Here is a 21,364-nt window from a genome sequence, read left to right on the forward strand (position 1 = left end):
TGCACTGTTTTGTGCACCTGTTCATGCACCCACCTTACGGCTGTTACAGCAGGACAACATTTCCCTTGTTTGTTTATTTGGAAGGTGCATGGAATAGGGCTATGGGTCTTAAAAAGGCTAAGCTGTAGCCCACCCCCAGCTCCCCTCTTCTTCACTAATCCAGCTATCCTCTTAAAGGAGTTAGAATGGTAGGTCACTATTTCTCCTTGAAAAACTCACGTTGGCTGATTTTTAGCACTGCCTTACTTTTGAGGTGCTTGTACACTTGTTTTGGTGTCCCATCCCCCTATCCTGTCGTTCATCCTGGCATCTTTCCATCTTGAGGTGAGGTTGAGCAGCGTGTCCCTCAGTGCTCCTCCTGTCACCAGAGGAGTGGCAGGATTGGGGAAGTAAGAAACAGTGCTAAAGGCACTGAGCAGAGACAGAGGACTAGGTTCTCCCTTTTCCAACCATCCCTTTGATTTGCTTTGTGACTTATTCCTTGCTCCTTCTTTTTACTACTACTTTCAGAGGAGTATTTACGACACAGCTATAGCCTGATTTTTAGTTAACCCACAGCTGTTTAAAGCAAAACAAGCCTAGCACAGATAGCTGTGTGATTGTTTGGTGTGCTTTAGGTAGGTAAAACGAGGGCAGGCTTACCTTTTGTGCCTAATTGCTCAGTTTCTGCCACCGCTGCCTATACATCACCCACCTCAGTCCTACCTCTTTTCAGAGTTGTGCAGATGATAAAGGAATGTGGGTTGTGTGAGGTCTTACTTTCAAGTCTTGCTCCTTCGAAGGAGATGCCCTTATCTGCACCATGGACTAGGCATGTGACACTGCAGGCACCACCAAGAAATGGATACTTGGCCATCCTGACACGAGCTATCCTAAAATAGATCCGTGTCAGTCGTGCCAGGCTGTGAACTTAAAAGGTGTCAGGAAAATCCAGAACAAAGCAAATGCAGTGCAGTCGGGTGTCTTGCACGTACATGGCGTGGTTTTCCAAAGCAACCTCCTGCTTTCAGCTCCCAGACAATGTTACTGTGCAGGACTGGGCCTTTCTGTGGTGCTCCTCAGGCTTGCTCAGTCTCTTACTGACCCCTGCTTCTCCTGATGAATGGTTTGGCCATCAAGGGTGATAAACGGGCCTGTGTGTGAAACAGAGACTGGAATCTGACAGGTAATCTCAGCGGACCAACAACAGCTGGTAACAGGTAAACTGGGGGCCTGGAAAAGGTGAGAGTGTGCCTTTGAGGCAGTTTGAGGAAGTGAGGGTTGTAAAGAGGCTGTGTAAGGACACTGGCAATGACTAACATGTTGTCCTGTCTAGATGCAGACTTGTGTGGTTTGCAGCAAAACAAAAATAGCGTGTCAGCACAGGATACAGATGTGTTTCCACAAGTCACAACGAAACTAGCTGGCTGGCCTTTACAATTCATTTATCAAAGCACTTCCAGTTCCCATTTTGAGGGTAGAGGCTAATTATAAGTATCACTTCAGGAACGATACACAGTGTTCAGCTCAAATTATATTCAGTAAAAAAAAAATAAATCTGAAGAGTGCCTGTTTTGGTTTTGGAGTGTTAAGCATCCTGGCAGGAAATTTGAAAACATATAGCTGAAGTGAACAGGAGTTTTTGTTGCCAGTTTGGATCTGAGAAATATACAGAGGTGCTAAGGTAAAGAATCAGTCCTTCATTCACAACTTAGATGCTAATTTGCTGGGAGACAGACCCTCATATACTTGTTTGTGGCCATTTGAAGTTACACAGTGAAAACTGCTGCTGGCTGGGAATTGGTTTGTGGGGTCATAACCAGAAACACCTTTCTCTGAAAGGGGCCAGAAACAGCAGCTCAGAAGAAAGGGTAGATAGTTGGATGATCTGCCCCCAAACATGCTAATAGGTGCCTGTGACACTGAACATTGTTCTAAGACCCAGATCACAAGAAATGCTGTCCCTCCAGGCTTTAATAATAACATAACATTTTTTACAGCTTTTGTATGAATTAGGATATGTATGGGTATTATTGTTGACCATTAAAAAACCCATCCAGTCCTTACCAATCCTGCTGCTTGCCAGATTTTGCCAGTTTTCCATTTGAGGCCAGAACTCAGTGGTACTTATGTCTGCGCTAAGAATTCGTAAGGGAGAAGAAAACTTTGTGTGTTGTTTTGGGGGTTTTTTTGTGTTTGGTTTGGTAGATTCTTCTTTGTTGTGGTTTGTCCTTTGTTTTGTTAGGTGGAGCTTTGTGCTTATGTGCTCCCTTCCTCTGTGCTGCTTCGAATCGATTGAAGTTTCCAGAGACATTGCGTAATGTTATTGAGTAAATTTCAAAGCCAAACCAGGCGCTGCTGCGTATGAAAGAACATCTCCTCCTACCTTGCCGAGCTGTAAAAATCTGTATGGCTCATCTGTTGGAGTGGCACAACCTTTGCCAGGGTTGAGGGCAGGAGACCTGAGCCTCCCCCTTCTCCCCTGCAAGTAAGAAGCCTGGTCCCAGCCAGGGGCCGGGGCTCTGGGCAGGAATTTTGTCTCCCAGCAGAATGCAGTTCTGTAGCCTCTGGGCAGGCACTGCTGCTGCAGCTCCCTCCCCACTGTCCCTGCAGGCAGCAGCCAAACCAGCTGCAGGCTGGCCCCCAGAGAGGATCAGGCACCAAACAAAGGGAGTTTTCCAGGCGAGGTGCTCCCTCGGGATCAGACTGTGGGCTCTGAGGAGCCGTGCTGAACTCGTTAGAATGCACCGAGCCTCCTGCGACCAGATGTGGTGATAACCCCACCTTACTGAGCTGGAGGATGGCTGATGCTCACTGTTCATGTGCAGAACTTCAGTGGAAACCTGTGGGAGTTCCCATTCCTCAGGGATAGAGTTCTCTCGCTTTGCATGATGCTTAGGAGCACCAACTGCTTTAATAAACAAGACAGGGTGGTTGGAATGCAAACTGCAGAGGTGTTCCTCTTACAGGCAAAGCAGGTGGTGTCTTTCCTATTTAAGAACTCAGGCAGTAGAAATAAAGCAAGCTGAATTGTCAAATGATCAGTGAAGCTGGCAAGGAACTGTGTGTCCACCCTAGAACTTTAGCTGGCCAGCACACCCGTGGGTGGGGCTTGTGTGTTTTTCTTGGTGGAAAATTGTTTCTGCCTCGTGAGCCCTGAGGATTGCTGGGATGGCAGGGAGAGGCAGTTTCTGTCCCTGTGTGCAAGGGTGAAGCTTCCCTGGCTGTGTTCTGTCGGGGTGATTGTGGGGCTCTCCCAAGTACAGTAGATAAGGATCAGTCGTTTGAAGTGTTGCCACTTGCTAATGTATAATTGGTGACTCTGGTCTGGGGGGAAGCTGGATCCACCCTTCAGGCTGTGTGACAGGCCACCAAGAACATGTGTCAGACTGATAATGCCTTTTTACAGGTGGCTGTAGGGAAACCTAGAAAATCAGCAAATGCTGCCCTTCACGTCCACTCTTTCTCACCTCCAGCAGTTGGACAGTCTCTGTTGTGAAGGAGAGCCCAGGTGTGTTTATAATGTCCTGGAATGAAGCAGACACAGCTTTGCCCCTCCAGTAGGGTCTCTAAACTGAAAGGCAGAAAGACAAGCTACAGAAGCCCCAGCAGAATTGGGGTAGGGGAGAGGGGAGCTCCCAGCAGAGTTGCAAGTTTGGGAATTGCATAGCAGACAAACACAGAATAAACACTGCATATGAAGCCAAGGCACCATAAGAGGAGGAGTGTTTGCAGAGTGTGTTTGTGTGGGAAAGAGAAGACCCAAAAGAAAAAAAGGGCTGGACACAAGGATAAGATAAATAAAATCATAAACAAAAGCAAGAAAACAAAAGTAGGTAATGCTTGTCTGGAGGGCATGGGTATGTGTAAATCCCAAACCTTAGAAAGAGTATGTGATTTTAAATAAAGGGAGGGGCAGAGAGAAAAGAAAGAGGCTGTAGTCTAAGAAAAAGACAGAAGTACAGACAAAGAACCTGGGAAGGGCACGAGGTTTAATGAAACTTTCCTGGGTCACCATTACTAGCAGGAATGTCCACTGCTGGGTTGTAAAAACGTGTGATCTGGCAGTGACACAGTCTCTGCCCTTTCTGCTCTCAGTGCTGGTGCTCCCCTGCCTGCTCGAGGCTCTGGTCCTGAGAGCTGAACGTTGTGCACTCTGGCCCAAATGACTGATGGAATCTAATAACCCATGTAAGCTATGCTGCCGTAAGGGCGCCGATGCTGTTGCTGTCAGGATGCTGGGAAAAGAAATTCCCTTGTGAAGTAAAGGTTTGCAGAGAAAATGTTCAGTAAAGAGCTTTCTCTGTTGGTGTAGTCCGTACTTTGAAAATGGAGAACAGGGGTTAAAGAAACACTTGAGTAGAACAAGAATTAAAAGAAGCCTGTAAGTTTGTGGTTACAGTGCCATGTGCACGCTACTGCCAAACAAAGAACTTCCAACTTGATGACAAAGCTGGATGTGAGCTTGTGTGATGAAATCTGAAGCTGGACAAACACAGCTTGGTTTTCATTTATGGTTTAAAGCCCATAATCTGTCCAGCTTCGTAAAGATCTTGACAAGTTTAGCCAAGTTTTAGGGAACCTTGGTTGAGTTATAATTTCCAATGGAAACTATGCAAAAAGGATGGGCTTTAATGCCAAAGCAGACAAAAATTATGATTTTATGGTGTTGGCTGTGTTTTAGTTTAAATTTGGGAGTTAAAGGCTAAGCTGGAAGTAAAATAAAACATGGAGACTTCTGACCAACAAAAGAAAAACTTGAGTAGAGCCACAGCTTGCTTTTTTTTTTTACTGTCTGTAGTTCATCTTTGTGGGTGTTTTTTCTGTATTTACCAACTGCCATAAATGACAATGGAACACAGATTCTGCTCTGCCTCTTGTTTTCTTGTTAACAAACATCTGGAAACTCAGCTTGTGTAATAAATAGGCCTCAGCCAGTAGGTTTTGCTCTACAACCTCTCTTTAGGGAATGGTTGTATTAATGCTGGCTCTGCTTTAGAGGAGGAAGTCAGCTGGACTTGTGCTTTCCCGTTGCAGATGTTGTCCTGGAGAAGGCCATGCATAAGTGCATTCTGAAGCCGTTGAAGGGTCACATTGAAGCAATGTTGAAAGAGTTTCATACCACGGATGGTTCCTGGAAGCAACTCAAGGAAAACCTGCAGCTGGTGCGGCAAAGGAACCCTCAGGAACTGGGCGTGTTTGTTCCCACCCCAGACTTCGTGGACGTTGAAAAGATTAAAGTCAAGTTCATGACTATGCAAAAGATGTATTCCCCTGAAAAGAAAGTCATGCTGCTGCTGAGAGTTTGCAAATTGATTTACACTGTTATGGAGAATAACTCAGGTATGGTGCTTCTTATAGTTCAGGTTCAGATACTCTGTTCCTGGCGTTGTCTTTTAGGGGAATCAGGCCACCTGATTCTGCAGATAGGTCTCCTCCTGGAGCTCTGGTAGCATCTCCTTGTCCTTTTGAGAGGGGTTCTTCCTCTCTGCCTCATCCCTGCTATCTCTGGTGCATCTGGTAGCACATCTTACAAACTCAGTGTGAGAGGCAGCTGAAAAAGAGCAGCTTTGCTTGACTGTAGGCTTTGAAGTTGGCTGTCAGAAAGGCTGTCTTGTGAGCCTTGAATTTGACACTCATTCTAAATTAGTATTTTTCTGCACATTAATAATAGAGGTAACACCCTATATTTAGCTATAGTAATTCAATAGCGTGTATGCAGCATGACAACTACAGGGTTCTGTGTTAATGGGTGGAGAAAAGCAGGCTCTAACCCAGTATTTTTGGCTTGCTGTGCCTTTGAGTGTTCTCATTTGGACACTTTCTGTCATGCTTTTGGAAAAGAAAGCGTCTATTTCTGTACTGTAGCAAGAATCCAAAAACGCCTTTGAAACCTAAGTACAGAAATGAGACTACAAACAAGTTAAGACCTGCTGAGCAGTCAGTGGCACAATTAAAATGCTGTGCTGAGTAGTCTGAATTTATAGGAGCGACTCTGACGTCATCTCATACACTGCTGTGATGGGTCCTGAGCTCAGCTGAAGCAACGCTGTGGCAGTGGGAGATTTTTTGCCCTGAGTATGAGCTGCTGCAGGTGGCTGGCAGTTTTCTTCCTAAGGGAGCATCGAATGTGCAGCTGGTTTTGGTGCTTATCAAGACACCCACTTTCTTTTGAGATTTGTTGGTGAAAGCTCATGGCCGTTAAAGCCCCCCAGGTACTTCTGTGAGATTTAGGACTGAGCTCCTGCCCAGCTTATTATTTCTGTGCAAAATCCTGCATTTTAAAAATGGATATAGGAGTGTAGGACTGAAGTTCTGTAAACTTCTCCATGCTGTGTTATCTGGGCAACCTGTGCCAGAGCACAGAAGAAATTAGAATTTCTTCCTAATATCTAATCTAAACCTACTCTCTTTCAGTTTGAAGCCATTCCCCCTTGTCCTGTCCCTCCAGGCCCTTATAAATAGTCTCTCTCCATATCTCTTGCAGGCTCCCTTCAGGTACAGGAGGCCTTGCTCATTGATGTTTTTAACTATTCTCTTGTCAAGGAAATGAGTTGAGTTTCCATGTCAAATTTAATACACTTTTATATTCAGGCTTCTCTGCTGTGGGATTCAGACTCAGAAACTGGTATTTGTGTTTGGATCCTTCCAGAAAGTAGATGTAATCCCTGGATGTATAAAGAAAATGCCTGTTCCTCATCTCTTAGGCAGTGATAGAAGTGCAGGTGGAGGTCAGGCCAGACTGGCATGGCAGCCTTTGTGAGTTCACCAGCTGAGCTGGTGCCAAGGTGAGCCCAGTCTCTGAATTTCCCTTTCGTGCCTCAAGGTGTGCATCATCAGATTTGTGCTTGTTAGAAGCACAGGGTGAAGCTGGTGTTGGTTCCTGCCCATGGAATGTCAGATCACGTTCTCCTTGTTGCGCGCTGGTGACAGGAGGCTCAGGAGCAATCCAGATATACTGGTCAGAGAGGCACAAAATAATGCTTTGCTTTCCAACACAGAAATTGGTGAAAGGGTGCAGTTCATCTCTCACTGTCTGTGTTCCCTTCAACCCAGGGAGGCTGTATGGGGCTGATGACTTCTTGCCTGTGCTGACATACGTGCTAGCCCAGTGTGATATGCTGGAGCTGGATACCGAGATCGAATACATGATGGAGTTGCTGGATCCATCTCTGCTGCATGGAGAAGGTAACCTATTTATTTATTTTTATGAGAACTGAGCGAAGGACTAGTGAAGGGGAATTCTTCCTCATAATGCAGTTGCAGTTAACCTTGTCTGAGTGGAAACCCTTTTAAAGGGAGCCCTAACACGGACCATGTCAGGAGTGTGATGACAGTCTGGGCACCATTTCCAGCGGCAGGGAAGAGGCAGCTGGCAGAGCACAGGCCCCATGAGCTGGGAATCTGCTGCTGGCCCCTGTCACAGGAGCAAATCTGGGCAACCTGCAGAGCACAGGCCCAGTGAGCTGGGAATCTGCTGCTGGCCCCTGCTGTGGGAGCACATCCATTGTGGCCAACCCATTGTGACTTAGCAACCAAAACCATGCACTGGGCAGGTGCTGAATGTCGTTATCCTTCTGTGCCTGAAAACTTCCTGAGGGTATTTGTAGGGCAGCAGCGTTCCCTTAAACTGTGAGGCACATGGTGGGACTTGGGTTAGGTGCTTTGTAGAAGCTGGGGGCCTTCCTTGCTCCTCTGGGGGAAGTGCTTCTGAGAATACTGCCCCTCTTTAATGATCTTTGCTTCTTCCCAATATTTGATTCTCATAAAGTATTTTTATGAGCCCCAGGAACATGTTCCCCAAGGCAGTGTTGAACGATGGCTAAAGTCTGCTAGAGGCAAGGAAATCTCCCTCCTTGCTGTTTTCGTGGTGATGTTTTTAACACCTTCTGCAAGGCCCCAGTAGGCCCCAGAACCCCCAGGTTTAGGAGGAATTTTCAAGGTTCTCGTGACGAAGCTCAGCTGTGTGTTTAGGTCTGTGTGCACGTTTCCTATTCCTACTGTCTCTTGGCTTGCTGAAATTGCTGTATCCTCTTCCATGCCGGGATGCCTGAGGGAATTCCTGCCACGATTCCTCCAGCCTGGCATGAGTCTGTTCCTTGCTTTGTGTACAGAGCATCCTCGAGTGCATTGTTCAGGAATCTTAGCATGGAAAATATTTGAAATGCGAAGCTGGGAATCATTAACCTGCTTCAAAGGCAGAAACATTTACTGGACTGTGAAGTCACGTTGTTGCAGCAAAAGAAGCTTCTCCATTGGCTGCTCCTGTCCTAGGCACCAGCTGAATTATACTGTGCAGTAAAAACTGTTTAGTGCTTTGGGGTTGTGCATTTCAACTGTAACATATTGTCCAACTTGTCTCACTGGTCTTGCATGTGCTTTATGTATTAATCTTGCTGCAAAGCTAAAGGCTAAGAGTGGATTCTGTCAAATATATAGAAAATATTACTGTGGGCACAGAATGCAGCTTTGAATGCCTCTGTGAATAGACTGTGCTGCCTCTTAGTTGGACACTCCCACTCAAATAGTTTACTTGCAAAAAAAGAAAGACAGCATGTCCTTTGTCTCTCCTGGTTACTGAGAACTGTTACCTCCTGTTGAGACTCCTTTTCCTTTGTGACCTGCAGCTTCTTTTGTACATTGACAGCTCTGTTGTGGCTTTAATTTGTTCTCCACTAATGTAATAAAGGTGCATGGAGCACTGTACATGTCATCTCCTGAACTAGTTGGACATTATGAGGAACTCTAAGAGGGTGACAGATCACTCTTCCTTTTAAAAACAAAGGCAACTCTTTGGGATGATTCCAGAGTACAAATCTCACACTCGGTTGTTTCTTTATTGCCATTCAGGGGGGTTACTTTTAAGATGCTGAACAGTGGTAGATTGTCTTTTACTTTGTTTAAACAGCTATGTTTATTTCATCCACATCTGAAGCTTGGTAAGAAAACAAATCGCTGTTTGAAAACTGTTAAGAAGAAAACTGGCATTCCAACTCAGTAGAGTTGGAACTCTAAGTGTAAGTTCCAACTTACACTCAGGAGTAACAGGAGTTATTTAAGTAACCAGCTGTCCTGAGCAGTAGTGGACACAGAGAGGGGCACCACTTGATAATATGGAGCACGTGCAACCACTGCACGTCCCTTAGCAGCTGAGAACACACCAGCCAGTGTTTTGCAGGCCAGTGAGCTGCTTTCCTTTATGTATCAATATTTTGGCAGCAGAGTACAAGGACTTTATATATGTGTGTGTCTCTGTGTGTATATTTATGTATACTAAAGAAAGTGCCTGTACTTGTGACTGTGACCACTCTGAGAAGTTCCTCCCTTGCTGTCCTTCACAGGAGGCTATTACTTGACCAGTGCCTATGGAGCACTTTCACTGATCAAGAACTTCCAGGAGGAACAAGCTGCCCAACTCCTCAGTTCAGAAGCCAGAGACACTCTGCGGCAATGGCACAAGAGGAGGACAACTAACAGGACAGTGCCTTCAGTTGATGATTTCCAGGTAGAACTCAGGGCTGAAATAAAAACTGGGATGATTGTTTTGCTGGAAACTCCCATTTGAGAGATATGATTCATAGCAATTTGCTCAGGGCCACAAGTGGAGTGAAGCAGTGCTGGGATTATGTCTGGCAAATCTGCCTCAGTTTTGAAGTCTTTGCACTTTATGAAAGAGTTTGGTTATGATGGTGTAAAGAAATCACTAAATAATGGAGCTTTCTCACTCTCCCTTCTAAGTCATGCAGAGCAAGGACAAACCAAATTGTATCTTAGATTCAGCTTCTTTGTATGCTTTACTGATAAAAAGATCAAATGCAGATGTCCAGTGGTGTAAATCAGCACAGCTCCCCAGTAGCCAGTGCTGGCATACAGCAGGTAATAGAGAGGACAGGTGGGAGAAAAGTTTGCCTACAGTTTTAAAGTTTAAGCAAGCAGTAGAGTTCTGTAATATTGATGTCGTTACGTTTGTTTGTTTTCTTTTTCCCCTCCCCTGCATCTTGTACTGCTCTTTCAGAGTAGGGCAGTACCTTCAACTGAAGAGTAACAAAACAGTCGGGATTGCTTCATCTTTTAAAACCAGGCCTGCATCTTTCATGTGCTGTTGACTGGCTGTTCAGATGCAGCAGTTTGTGGACTGAAGCAAGGAGGATGTTGGAATCGAGAAGAAAGGATTTCTTTACTCTTTTGTGTTCAGTTGTTTACAGTTAGGAAGAGGAGAACAGACTAACAGAAAGTCCAACCCACGGCCAGTGCACAAAGCTAGTCCCTCTTACTGGGATGGATGCATCTTGTGTTCTGCTTACCTGTCCTTAGGTGTCAGATCCAAGCAGCTTGAGTCTTTGTTCTTTCTGGCAAAACACTGCACTTCCCATAGGAAAATCCAACACCCTGTATTTCTGCTGGATGACAAAATTAAGGAACATTCTTTCAGCAGCATCTTGTGTGCAGTTTCAGCTTCTCTTTCTCTGCAAAGGAACTTCATCCAAGCTCAGTGCACAGCTGGATGCAGGAAGGGGCAGGGGAGGAGCTCTCACTGAGTGCATCCAGTGCCTCTCAGTCTGTTGTCTCTTTAAAAGAGCCTCCAATCAGTAGATCACTGTACTTCCAGGCTATGCTTGGCACAAATTCAGGCGTTTTTCTGTCTGCTCAGAATGCCAGTTTTCTCTCTCTTCCTCTGAGTCCTGCAGTCCTGAAATGGAGCACAGCTCATCTTTCCCACATCGAACCGGGCTGTGATCATGACATTTCTGTGATGTAGTCTCACAGCCTTATCAGATTTTGGGCCCTGGAAGGGCTGCCTTTCCTTCTTCCCCAACAGGATGGAAAAGGAGAAGTCATGTTTTTTGATGATGATGAAATACAGCTTTCTGATACTGCGTGAATAATTTTAATGCATATGAATTACAGGCATTTTTACGAACTTCAGCCTCTCCTTCAAGCAATCCTGTCCATCTAAAGGCACATGTATTTAAAAACAGGTCTTCTCTGTGGTAGCTACATTAGAAATTAAAAGTGTAGTGTGTTTTGCCTCATCTAGGGCTGATTTTTTTCTATAATTTCTTCACGCCAGGTAACAAAAATGGATTAGTTCTATTCAGTCAGATTCAGTCCCAAGTGTTTAAAATCTGTTGCAGAGCTTCAGTGTTTCAGTCTGCATGCTGTCTTTATTAAGACAAGAGTGCTCTTTGGAACTTAAATCATATGAACGTTCTTGTCAGTCCTAGCTTTTTTCTGTGAAATGTAAATTTTTGCCACTGTGATTTAGCATGCTTAATTTATTCAGCATACAAACTATAGGTACCGGCTCAGTCAATAAACAGCTCTTTCTCACTGTAATTTTTTCTGCCTCCTTTAATTTTGCTGCCTTTTAGTCTTTACTTGCAGCTAATTTTTCTTTTCAAACAGGCACACAGGAAAGTGTTACATGTGGCACCTGGACACCATGTTCATGTGTCCAAAAACTTTTGGTGGGCTCCCACCCTCCCGTTTCTTGCTCTTTATTTTACTTTTTGAATGCTTTTTGAAGGGTAAAACTGCATTTCCTGGCAGGGCACATTTAGAATGTATCCATTTTATCAGAGTTGTGGGCACGTGTCAGTTTTTACAGAGAGCAAAGGTCCAGCTTTTGCCTCAAGATCATATGGATTGACTGGAATGTTGCAGAGTAGATTTTCTTTCTGCATCCATCTGAGCCCTGTTTAAAAGAAGCAGATGCTGTCACGTGAAGCTTGGTTATGTCAGGCTTAGGCTCCAGCCCAGCACTGGTTAAGGATGAGGGGTTTTTGAGTTTCTGATGCCTGTTTTCTTGTTCTGCAGAACTACCTTCGTGTTGCATTCCAGGAAGTGACCAGTGGGTGTACGGGAAAGACCTTACTAGTAAGACCATATATCACCACCGAAGATGTGTGTCAGCTTTGCGCTGAAAAGTTTAAAGTGGACAATCCAGAAGAATATAGCCTGTTTCTTTTTGTTGATGACACCTGGCAACAACTGACAGAGGATACCTACCCTCAGAAAATCAAGGCGGAGTTGCACAGCCGTCCACAGCCCCAGGTCTTTCACTTTGTCTACAGGCGCATCAACAGTGACCCATATGGGGCCATTTTTCAAAACAGCAATGACTCACCTTCTTAAAACCAGCCACTCATCATTTGAATTTCTGTTTCTTGGTAACTGTTACAAACCTCTTTGTCGCTGCCTTCCTTAGGAGCTAAAACGTGTCTTAAACCGTAAAGCCTAGTAAAACACATGCTGGCATTTCTGGCATTGCTTACAAAACCCATGTTCTCAACACCATGCACATGGCCAGTTATGCAGAATATTCCACCAGCATGTTTGAGGGAATAGCCCACGAGGCTACATTTCTTGTACCACAGGCTCTTTTGCAGCATATGACACTGTGGCCCTTCACAGATCTTTGCTGTAGTGTGCAAAAATCTATTTTCTTACACTCATTGTTTAGCCAAATGTCATTTCGATTTAAATCTGCATGCTAGACAAGTATTTCAGTAAACTGGCTGGTATGAGCTCAGTTTTGCCAGCAGGAGTTTGACAAGACTGTCCGATGCAGGGCATCAGTTAACTCATAATTACCTGGATGATTGCATCCTTTTCTAATTTTTTTGATTACAGAAAATCATCATGTTTATATATATATATATTATACATATATATATATCATAGAAATTTTATAGCAGTTGCAGGTAAACTGTCAGGGTTGGTTTTTTAAATATTTTTTTAACTATAAAGTATTCTATAATTATGCATGTGATTTTAACATTTAATATACAAGAATAAATCTCTTGCTGGTTTTAGAGTATTGCATTAAAAGTATATGTGTTCTCTCTTCTTTCCCTGTTCCAGGAGAGCTCTTATGTAACTTGTGTTATGTGTAAGAAGATTGTAGCATCGGCACTGCCGATTCCAGTGCCTTTACCTGAACTTGGTGTATTGGTATCTGTATTATTGTTTATATGCATCGTTTTAGACAGAACTAGGGGGCTGGAAGAGAAAATTGAAAGAAAACGTTGTAGAGGAGGGGAAGAGAAAGAATGTAGAGAACCTAATTTAGCATTAAAATCTGTTAGTCTGCTGGTTCAGGCTCCTTGCAGAAAACGGTGAAGGAGGTTGGTCAGGAACTTCAGCGGAAGCAGCAGTGTAGGTCTGCAGAGGGATGTGACAGCACCTCTCCCAGGTACTATTTGTGTTAGCAGAGCATTAAATATGTCAGCAGTGTGAAGGAGAACACTATTTTGTACAGTTGGTTGCCAGCATCCAAGCGTATGTTGGCCTGGAGAACACGTGTCAGCGTTCCTGTCACCTGGAGAACACGTGTCAGCGTTCCTGTCACCTGGAGAACACGTGTCAGCGTTCCTGTCACCTGGAGAACACGTGTCAGCGTTCCTGTCACCTGGAGAACACGTGTCAGCGTTCCTGTCACCTGGAGAACTCGTGTCAGCGTTCCTGTCACCTGGAGAACACGTTCCTGTCACGTGTCAGCGTTCCTGTCACCTGGAGAACACGTGTCAGCGTTGCTGTCACCTGGAGAACACGTGTCAGCGTCCCTGACACCGCGTCACGCGCTGAGCGAGGCCCGAGGGTCAGTCCTGCGTGTGTAGGCAGCAGGTTGGTGTTTCAAGCACGTGTTCCTGTGGGTTTTTCCCAGACAGCCCGTGTCATGGGTGATGCTCTGCACCCCCCTAAGTCAGTCAGGGCTGCTGTCTTAGGGGGACACGGGGTGCTCCCCAAATCTGCTGTAGCGGTGGAACATAAGGCAGAGACCACCCAGGTGCCACGGGCAGCACGTGTGTTGTACATACAGAGATTGGTCCGTTTGCCTTGTATGTGAGACCCCTGGCACGTGCCTGTATTTCATTTTGTACATGTTGAGTGTTGCACATAATAATACATTGCAATGCTGAACTATAATTTGGGATGTTGTGTGCTGTGGTTTTTGGGGGGAGCTTTTTTTTTTTAAATGGTTCATGCTGTAAAGTTTTGTGTATAAGTGACTCTAATGCTGCTGCTTTTTGTGCTGCTTGACCCAGTGTAAACTCTTTGCAGAGGAAGGACCTTGCTTGGCCTGAACAGTCAGTGGAAGCAACAGGCAGGGCTTGGCTGCTGAACCATTTTTTGTGACAGTGAAGGCTGATGTTCAGTGCTCAAGAAAGTTCCACTGTTTTCATAAGACTGTGACACTGACACTGAGGAGAGGGAAGGACTGGGGCAGAGTATTAAGAAACTCAGAATTTCAGGCATGAAGCAAAAGAAAGCTCAGAGTGCAAAAAGGGAAATGTGTGCCTAAACTGCCTCGAGACAATTTTGCTGTCCGTTCCCGTGCAGTTCTGTCTTCTGAAAATTAGAACATTTTATTCATTGTGGTTTCCAAAAACACTTCTCATAACGCCAGGAAACAGATGATACAAAAACCTGCAGAAATTTGGACTGGTAAAAATAAGCTGTTCAGTCTTCTCCAGTGTGAGGTGTTTGATGTTAGGAATGACTGAAAAGCAAGGAAAGGGTTATAGTTGAGTTTGTCTCTCATCACGTTCATTCAGAGCACACTGAGACAATGGGGGGGGAAGAGCATGGATAAAGGTGAAATTTCCCTGAGAAAAGTTTGAGATCAGAGCATTAACTGAGAGCACAGGCTGGGATCAGGGCTGAGCAGCACCACACCCTGTGCACACAACCCATTTAGCTTTGTCAGGGGGTTTATGGCCCTGCCAAGAAACAGATGCTGAATTAAGGAGTGCCAGGCCGTGGTTGTGTCTGAGCTGGTGGGTCATTTACATGTTCATCAGCCACACTCTGTAATAAATACTGCTTTTTGTTCCTGTGTTTCTTTCATCCTTATATCCAACTTTCCGTCCCTTTTTTTCTCTCTGTGTGTCTTTTGTGTCATTTTCTTGTCCTGTCTGCTCCCCATCCCATTCCCTGTCACTACTTTGCTCTAGTTTGTTTTTGTTTTTCTCTTTTAATAAATAAATATTCAATATTAATTTAATAAATATTGCTCAATCCCTTTCCCTGTTCCCTGTCATACTTTTACTCTCCATATGTCACTGCCTGTCTGCATCTTTATCTTTCCTTCCTTCTTCTTCTCCTTTTCCTATGTCTGTCCTGCCCCTCTTTTTCTCATTCTGACCCAGTGTCCTGCTCCCTGATCCTCTTTCCCTGTTGCTGTCTTTTTATCTGTCCTTCTCCATGCCTCTCTCATGTTCCCTCTTTCTTTTTCACTCTGTTGCTCTGTCCTCATTGTATCTCACTGCTGTCCTTCTGTCCTGTTCCCTGCCCCTTTTCTTTTTTAATCCCTTTCTGTTGTGCTGCCCATCCCAGTTTTGTTCTTCATCTCCATCCTGCACCCTGTCCTTTTTCTTTCTCTGTCCTGCTCCCACTCCCTCTTTCTGCCTCTCCACCTGTCTCCCTCTCCTCCTGTCTCCCTGATGCTCCCACCCCATTCCTGGGCCACAGCAGTGGGAGGCGGCAGGAGAACCGTAGGATTGTTTTTCATGTTAATCTTCAAATTTTCACTCTTGACTTTCAGCCCCACTGGCCGAGTGGGAAGAGCAGCAGTGGCACGAGGGCGGGAGCTGTTGGGTGGGTCTGGGAGCCCACATTGCCATCCTGGTGCAGCCCAGATTGCCATCCTGGTGCAGCCTGTCCTGCAGCCCCATGGGGTAATGTCCCTGCAGCAGCACCCCGGGGAAGGGAGGAGACATCTCCTGGCACTGCTGGAGCGCAGGAAAGGAGCGGAGCGGGAGGTGAGGTACCAGCCTGGGACACGGGGCAGAGTGTGGGAGGTGAGGGAGGTGAGGGAGGTGAGGCACCGGCCTGGGACACGGAGCAGAGTGTGGGAGGTGAGGGAGGTGAGGCACCGGCCTGGGACATGTGGCCCCTGTGCCACGGGACAGGAGCTGGGGGGACTTCAGCCCTTGGGGGGTTTGATTTTTCCAGCAGAGCTCCCTTTTTAGGGGGATGAGATATATGTGCTGCTGTCCAGGGCAGTGTGGCTCGTTCTGTGCCTTCTCTGGGGAGAGCAAAAAGGTGTGGAGGGAGGCTGGAGCCCGGGGGGTGCTGATGGATTTGGGACACCCTGATGTCACTGGGAGAGCGCTGGTGGGGTGGAAGGCACCTACAAGGCCCATGGCCCCTGGGGGATGGAAGGCACACCAGCACCAGGCTCTCACCAGCTGAGCCACTGGCAGGGAGGGGGCTCCTCTCTCCCCCCCCAGGGGAGATGAGCCCTCAAATGCAGCACTTTTCACCCCAAAACTGCAGCCTTCACTCCAAATCGGCCTCTTTCACCCCAAAACCTGCAATTTTCACCACAGCGTCTCCCTCCAGATGTCAAAATCAGCCTTTTAAATCCCCAGTCTGAATCTAGATGCAAAAACCTGCCCTTTTCACCCCAAATCTGCCATTTTTACACCAAATCAGCCCCTTTGAATCCCAAATCTACTTTTCACCGCAGCTTTGCCTTTTTGACCTCAATATCTGACCCGTTTTGCATCAAATATGCCAATTTCAGTCCCAAAATCTCCCTCCAGGCATCAAAATCTGCCCTTTCAACCTTGATAGCTGCCCCCTTTGACCCAAAATCTGCTCTTTTCACCGCAAATCTGCCTTTTCCAGCTCAAAATATCCCTCCAGACTCCCCAGTCTGCTCCTTTCACCCCAATTCTGCCATTTTACCCCCAAATCTGCCTCCAGATGTCAAAACCTGCATTTTTTTACTTCAGAATTTTTTCCCCGTCCCCCAAATCTGCTTTTTTTTAACCTAAAAATGTGCCCCCAGACCCCCAAAATCTGATTTTTTTACCTTAGAAATGTTTTCCCATCCTCCCAAATTTTCATTTTCATCCCCAAACCTGCATTTTTACCTCAACATCTGCCCCTTTTACCTCAAGATTCCCTCCCACAGCCCACAATATGCCCTTTTCACCCCAAAAGCTGATTTTTTTTTTTGCCTCAGAATTTCCTCTCACACCCCAGAGTGGGGAAATCAAGGGGGTTAGATGTGATCCCCTAAAAAGGGGAGGTTACGGTCCAAAAATGCCTGGAAATTCATAGGGAGAGTGTGCGTGCGCGCGTGTGTGTAAAACGCTAAAGCCTTTACAGTTTCTCATTTATATACATATATATAAACAAATAATTTATGTAAAAAATTAATTTTAAAACTAAAACCTCGAACCTGTTATATTTATATACAGGATTCTAGGGTCTAAGAAATTCCGAATATGGATCTGTAGGCCTCGAAAGTGAAAATATGACTTGCGTAGGTATAAATCAAACAACGGGCGCTCGCCCTGAGGCACCGGAAGTGTGCTGGGCGGGGGCGCATGCGCAGTGAGCCAGCACACGGCCCCAGTCACGTGGTAGGTGCGGCCGGCCCGGGCCAAGGGCAGCGCATGCGCAATGACTTCAATGACTGCGGTGCCGCCTGCTGGTCAAAGGGCGAGGCTGCAGCGACGGGACCTGCGCATGCGCCGTGCCCGGGGAGCGGGGAACAATTAACGGGGAACAATTAGCGGGGAATGGGGAACGGGAAATGGGGAGCGGGGAACGGGCCGGCCCGGGGGAGCCCCGCAGGGGATGGGCCGGGCCGGCGGCACCGAGCGGGGAAGGAGCGGCCGCGCCCGTTCCCGGGGCACCCGCCTCTCACGGAGGGGTAAAATGAACATTTTGAGGTAAACCCGAGGAAATTAGTGAGGGACATTCAGGGGGAAAATCGAGGTTCCTTGAGCGGGACAGGAAGGGACAGTTCTGGGGTAAAACCTGAGGTGGTCGCGGGAGGTTTAGGGGTCCAACCCGAGTCCCTGTGCCGGGATCGGAAGGAACGTTTCTGAGGGAAAAGCAAACTGGGAGGGGGAGCAGAGGCGACATCTTCCACCTGAAAATGCTGAGGTAATTTGGATGAAATAAAATCACCGTTTTTGTGGGGTGAATCCAGGGGTACCTTAGAGAGGAAAAAGGAGCCTTTGTGAGAGAAAGGCTGGGAATTCAGACCAGACTGAGGCAGCATTTTGGACAGAAAACCTGAGGTTACTTAGCAGGGACAGAAGTGACCCTTTTAGCCGAAAACCTGGGGTAATTTAGAGGGGCCACAACCACTGTTTTCTGTAGGAAAGTGGGAGGTGATGCAGAGGGGAGAGAGGTGGTGTTTGGAGGTAATGGCTGAGACTGACCGCCAGCTGCAGACTGAGCCTGGGGCCTGAATCCTCTCCAGTCGGCAGGGGCTGTTCCCAAATGCCATGCCCTGCTCACAACTTGGTGAGACTGTGTTCCTCCAGCCACACTTCCAGGTGCTGCTTTGGTGCTCCTCTCGCCTTTGCCTCCTGGGACTGTCCTGGTGTTGCAGCTCAATAAAGTCCATTTTGTTGTTTATTGGTTTCGACATTGTGCCTTTTCCAGTGTGAGAAATAGAAACCCAGTCAGGTGATTTCCAGTCAGAATTTATTATATGATAAAAGCAAATTCAGTGCTGGGCGATCACGGAGGGGTTCAACAACTCCCAACGCGTGTCAGACCCAAAGAAGACAGTTGTTCTACATTTATTTCCAGCTACTTCATGAGTATTCATTATACATAAGCATAAACATTACACATTGTTAAGTCAGACATTCAACAGATGTTTTTCTTAACAAGAATGTTATCTATAAGCATCCATAATATATTGTCAAATCAGACATTCAGCAGATGTTTGCTTGTTATCTATACAAAGTTATAAATTTTAAGAAAGGTGCTATTATCTAGCTAACTAAACAAAATTCTCTCACTATAAATCCTACACAAGGTAAAAGGGAGGTAACTTGTTTTATCTCTTTATAGGGGCCCAATTAAGTTTTACGATTTGTTTTTCTTTTCTCTCTCCAGGTCATATTGACCTTACACTGTTTTCTCTTAATTAGCCCAAATCATTTTCTCAGTTTATCACACCAGGTTGTTTCCAGGTGCTCGGAGAGTGATTCCCCAGGAAGAAGGGGAGCCTTGGCCTCACCTGCCTGGCTCAGTTGGATGGGACAGAACTGGGGCGGCCTGGCAAGGCATGAACAGGTTTCTGAGTTCTGGAGTGCCTTGAAACCTTTCTGTGTTCCAGGTCAGTTGCTGCTTGTGAGCCTGAGCCTTGGTTTGGGGGTTCAGGAGCCCGGGGGGCCGAGCTGGGGGGTGTTTGCAGCTCTGCCAGGGCTGGAGCTGACACAGCACTGGGGGAGAGCCTGGAGCTGGGCTGGGCTGTGGGACAGATGCGGGGGAGCTGGGGGAGGGTTTGGGGCTGCTGGGAGTGTAACAGATAACATACAAACGCCAGAAATTATGTTTCGCCATTGTTTCTGCCTGTCAGAAAACTCCCTACCAAAAATTCTGTGTCAGTTTTCCAACACAAGTCCTCACCAGAATTTTCCCACTGGAGTTTTCCTGCCAAAGGATCCTGTTATTGTTCATGGTTATCATATCTGCGAACATCTGGATAGGGCTACGTGCCAAGAAACCACACACAACCTCCTTTGAACACTATAAAAGTGGAGGAGAAATTTGGGAAAAGCAGGGAAAGAGGAGTGGGAGAGAGAGCTGGCTATAGCAGCTGAGAGTCTCTGCCCCACGTCGCCCTCACCTTTTCTTCTGCCACCGTGAGCTGCCCGCCCCTCAGCAGAGACCAGACCTCTGCCGTCCTGAACTGGACTGAGCCCCCCCGAGCCACCCGCGGGAGTTCCCCGCCCTGACCACATCGGTGAGGGCCGAGAGCTGGGGCTGGAGCGGGACCTCTGCGCGGGCTGGGAGCGGCAGGGACACAGACCAGGCCCAGCACTGCTGCTCTCTCTGTGCCCCAGCCCACAGAGCAGCTCGGCGCAAGGGAGCTTTGCTGCTAGCTTTTCTCTGCTTCTAAAAGCAATCGCAGCATTTCCCAACCTTTTCTGATTTTTTCCTCTTTGCATCTCTTAGCAATTAATAAAAAGAGTTTTGGTATCAACAGATAGCTTGTATGAGTTTTAATTTTGCCCAGGGGAATATTCGAATCTGTAACAAGGGGGCAGTTTTGGCTCATTTTATGGGATGATTTGGGTCAGTTTTGAGTCCTTTTTTAGGGAGATTTGTATGATTTTTGGGTAATTTTTTGGGAGATTTGGGTGAGTTTTGGTCATTTTTTGGGGAGATTTAGGTCAGTTTTGGGTCATTTTTTGGGGTGATTTGTGTGAGTTTCTGGCCATTTGGGGGGTTATTTTTGTCACTTTCTGACCATTTTTTGGGGAGATTTGAGTGAGTTTCTGGCCATTTTTTGGGGTGATTTGTGTGAGTTTCTGGCCATTTTTTGAGGAGATTAGGGTCAGTTTTGGGTCATTATTTGGGGTTATCTTTTGGAAGTTTCTGGTCATTTTTTGGGGAGATTTGGGTGAGTTTCTGGCCATTTTTGGGGTTATTTTTTGTCAGTTTCTGCTCATTTAGGTGGAGATTTTTTATCAGTTTCTGGTCATTTTTTGGGGAGATTTGTGTCAGTTTCTGACCATTTCTTGTGGTGAATTGGATCAGTTTCTGGTGATTTTTTGGGGAGATGATTTCTATCATGTTTAGGTCATTCTTTGGGGAGATTTGTGTCAGTTTTGGGTCATTTTTTGGGGTTATTTTTTGTAAGTTTCTGCTCATTTTTTGGGGAGATTTGTGTCAGTTTAGGGTCATTTTTGGGGTTATTTTTGTCAGTTTTTGGTCATCTTTTGGGCTGATTTGGGTGAGTTTCTGGCCATTTTTTGGGGAGATTTGTGTCAGTTTTGGGTCATTTTTTTGGGGAGATTTGTGTCTGTTTTGGGTCATTTTTTAGGGAGATTTGGGTGAGTTTCTGGCCATTTTTTTGGGGAGATTTGTGTCAGTTTCTGACCATTTTTTTGTGGAGATTTGGGTCACTTTTGGGTCATTTTTTAGGGAGATTTGTGTCAGTTTCTGGCCATTTTTTTGGGGAGATTTGGGTGAGTTTCTGGCCATTTTTTTGAGGAGATTTGTGTCAGTTTCTGGCCATTTTTTGGGGAGATTTGGGTGAGTTTTGGGACATTTTTTAGGGAGATTTGTGTCAGATTCTGGCCATTTTTTAAGGGAGATTTGTGTCAGTTTTGGGTCATTTTTTAAAGAGATTTTGGTGAGTTTCTGGCCATTTTTTTGGGGGAGATTTGGGTCAATTTTGGGTCATTTTTTAGGGAGATTTGTGTCAGTTTCTGGCCATTTTTTGGGGAGATTTTGGTGAGTTTCTGGCTATTTTTTTGGGGAGATTTTTGTCAGTTTTGGGTGATTTTTTGGGGGAGATTTGGGTGAGTTTCTGGCCATTTTTTGGGGGAGATTTGGGTGAGTTTCTTACCCTTTTTTTGGGGTGATTTGGGTGAGTTTCTGGCCATTTTTTGGG

At 46.0% G+C, this 21,364-nt stretch overlaps 1 protein-coding gene across 1 annotated transcript in view; it reads left to right on the forward strand.

Moving 5' to 3' along the window:
- LOC103758574 (sodium/potassium/calcium exchanger 3) overlaps positions 1–12,936 on the forward strand; it is a 166,043-nt gene extending 153,107 nt beyond the window's left edge. Inside the window, exons 22-25 of the mRNA XM_018077518.3 lie at positions 5,017–5,322; positions 7,036–7,167; positions 9,321–9,484; positions 11,797–12,936. Coding sequence (XP_017933007.2) covers positions 5,017–5,322; positions 7,036–7,167; positions 9,321–9,484; positions 11,797–12,114 — 920 coding nt within the window. The 3' untranslated portion in view covers positions 12,115–12,936. The remainder of the gene's footprint in view (positions 1–5,016; positions 5,323–7,035; positions 7,168–9,320; positions 9,485–11,796) is intronic.
- The last annotated feature ends 8,428 nt before the right edge of the window (positions 12,937–21,364 follow it).

The sequence above is a fragment of the Manacus vitellinus genome, unplaced genomic scaffold (genome assembly GCF_001715985.3).
Source record: "Manacus vitellinus isolate BGI_N305 unplaced genomic scaffold, ASM171598v3 scaffold_38_pilon, whole genome shotgun sequence".
NCBI lineage: Eukaryota > Metazoa > Chordata > Aves > Passeriformes > Pipridae > Manacus > Manacus vitellinus.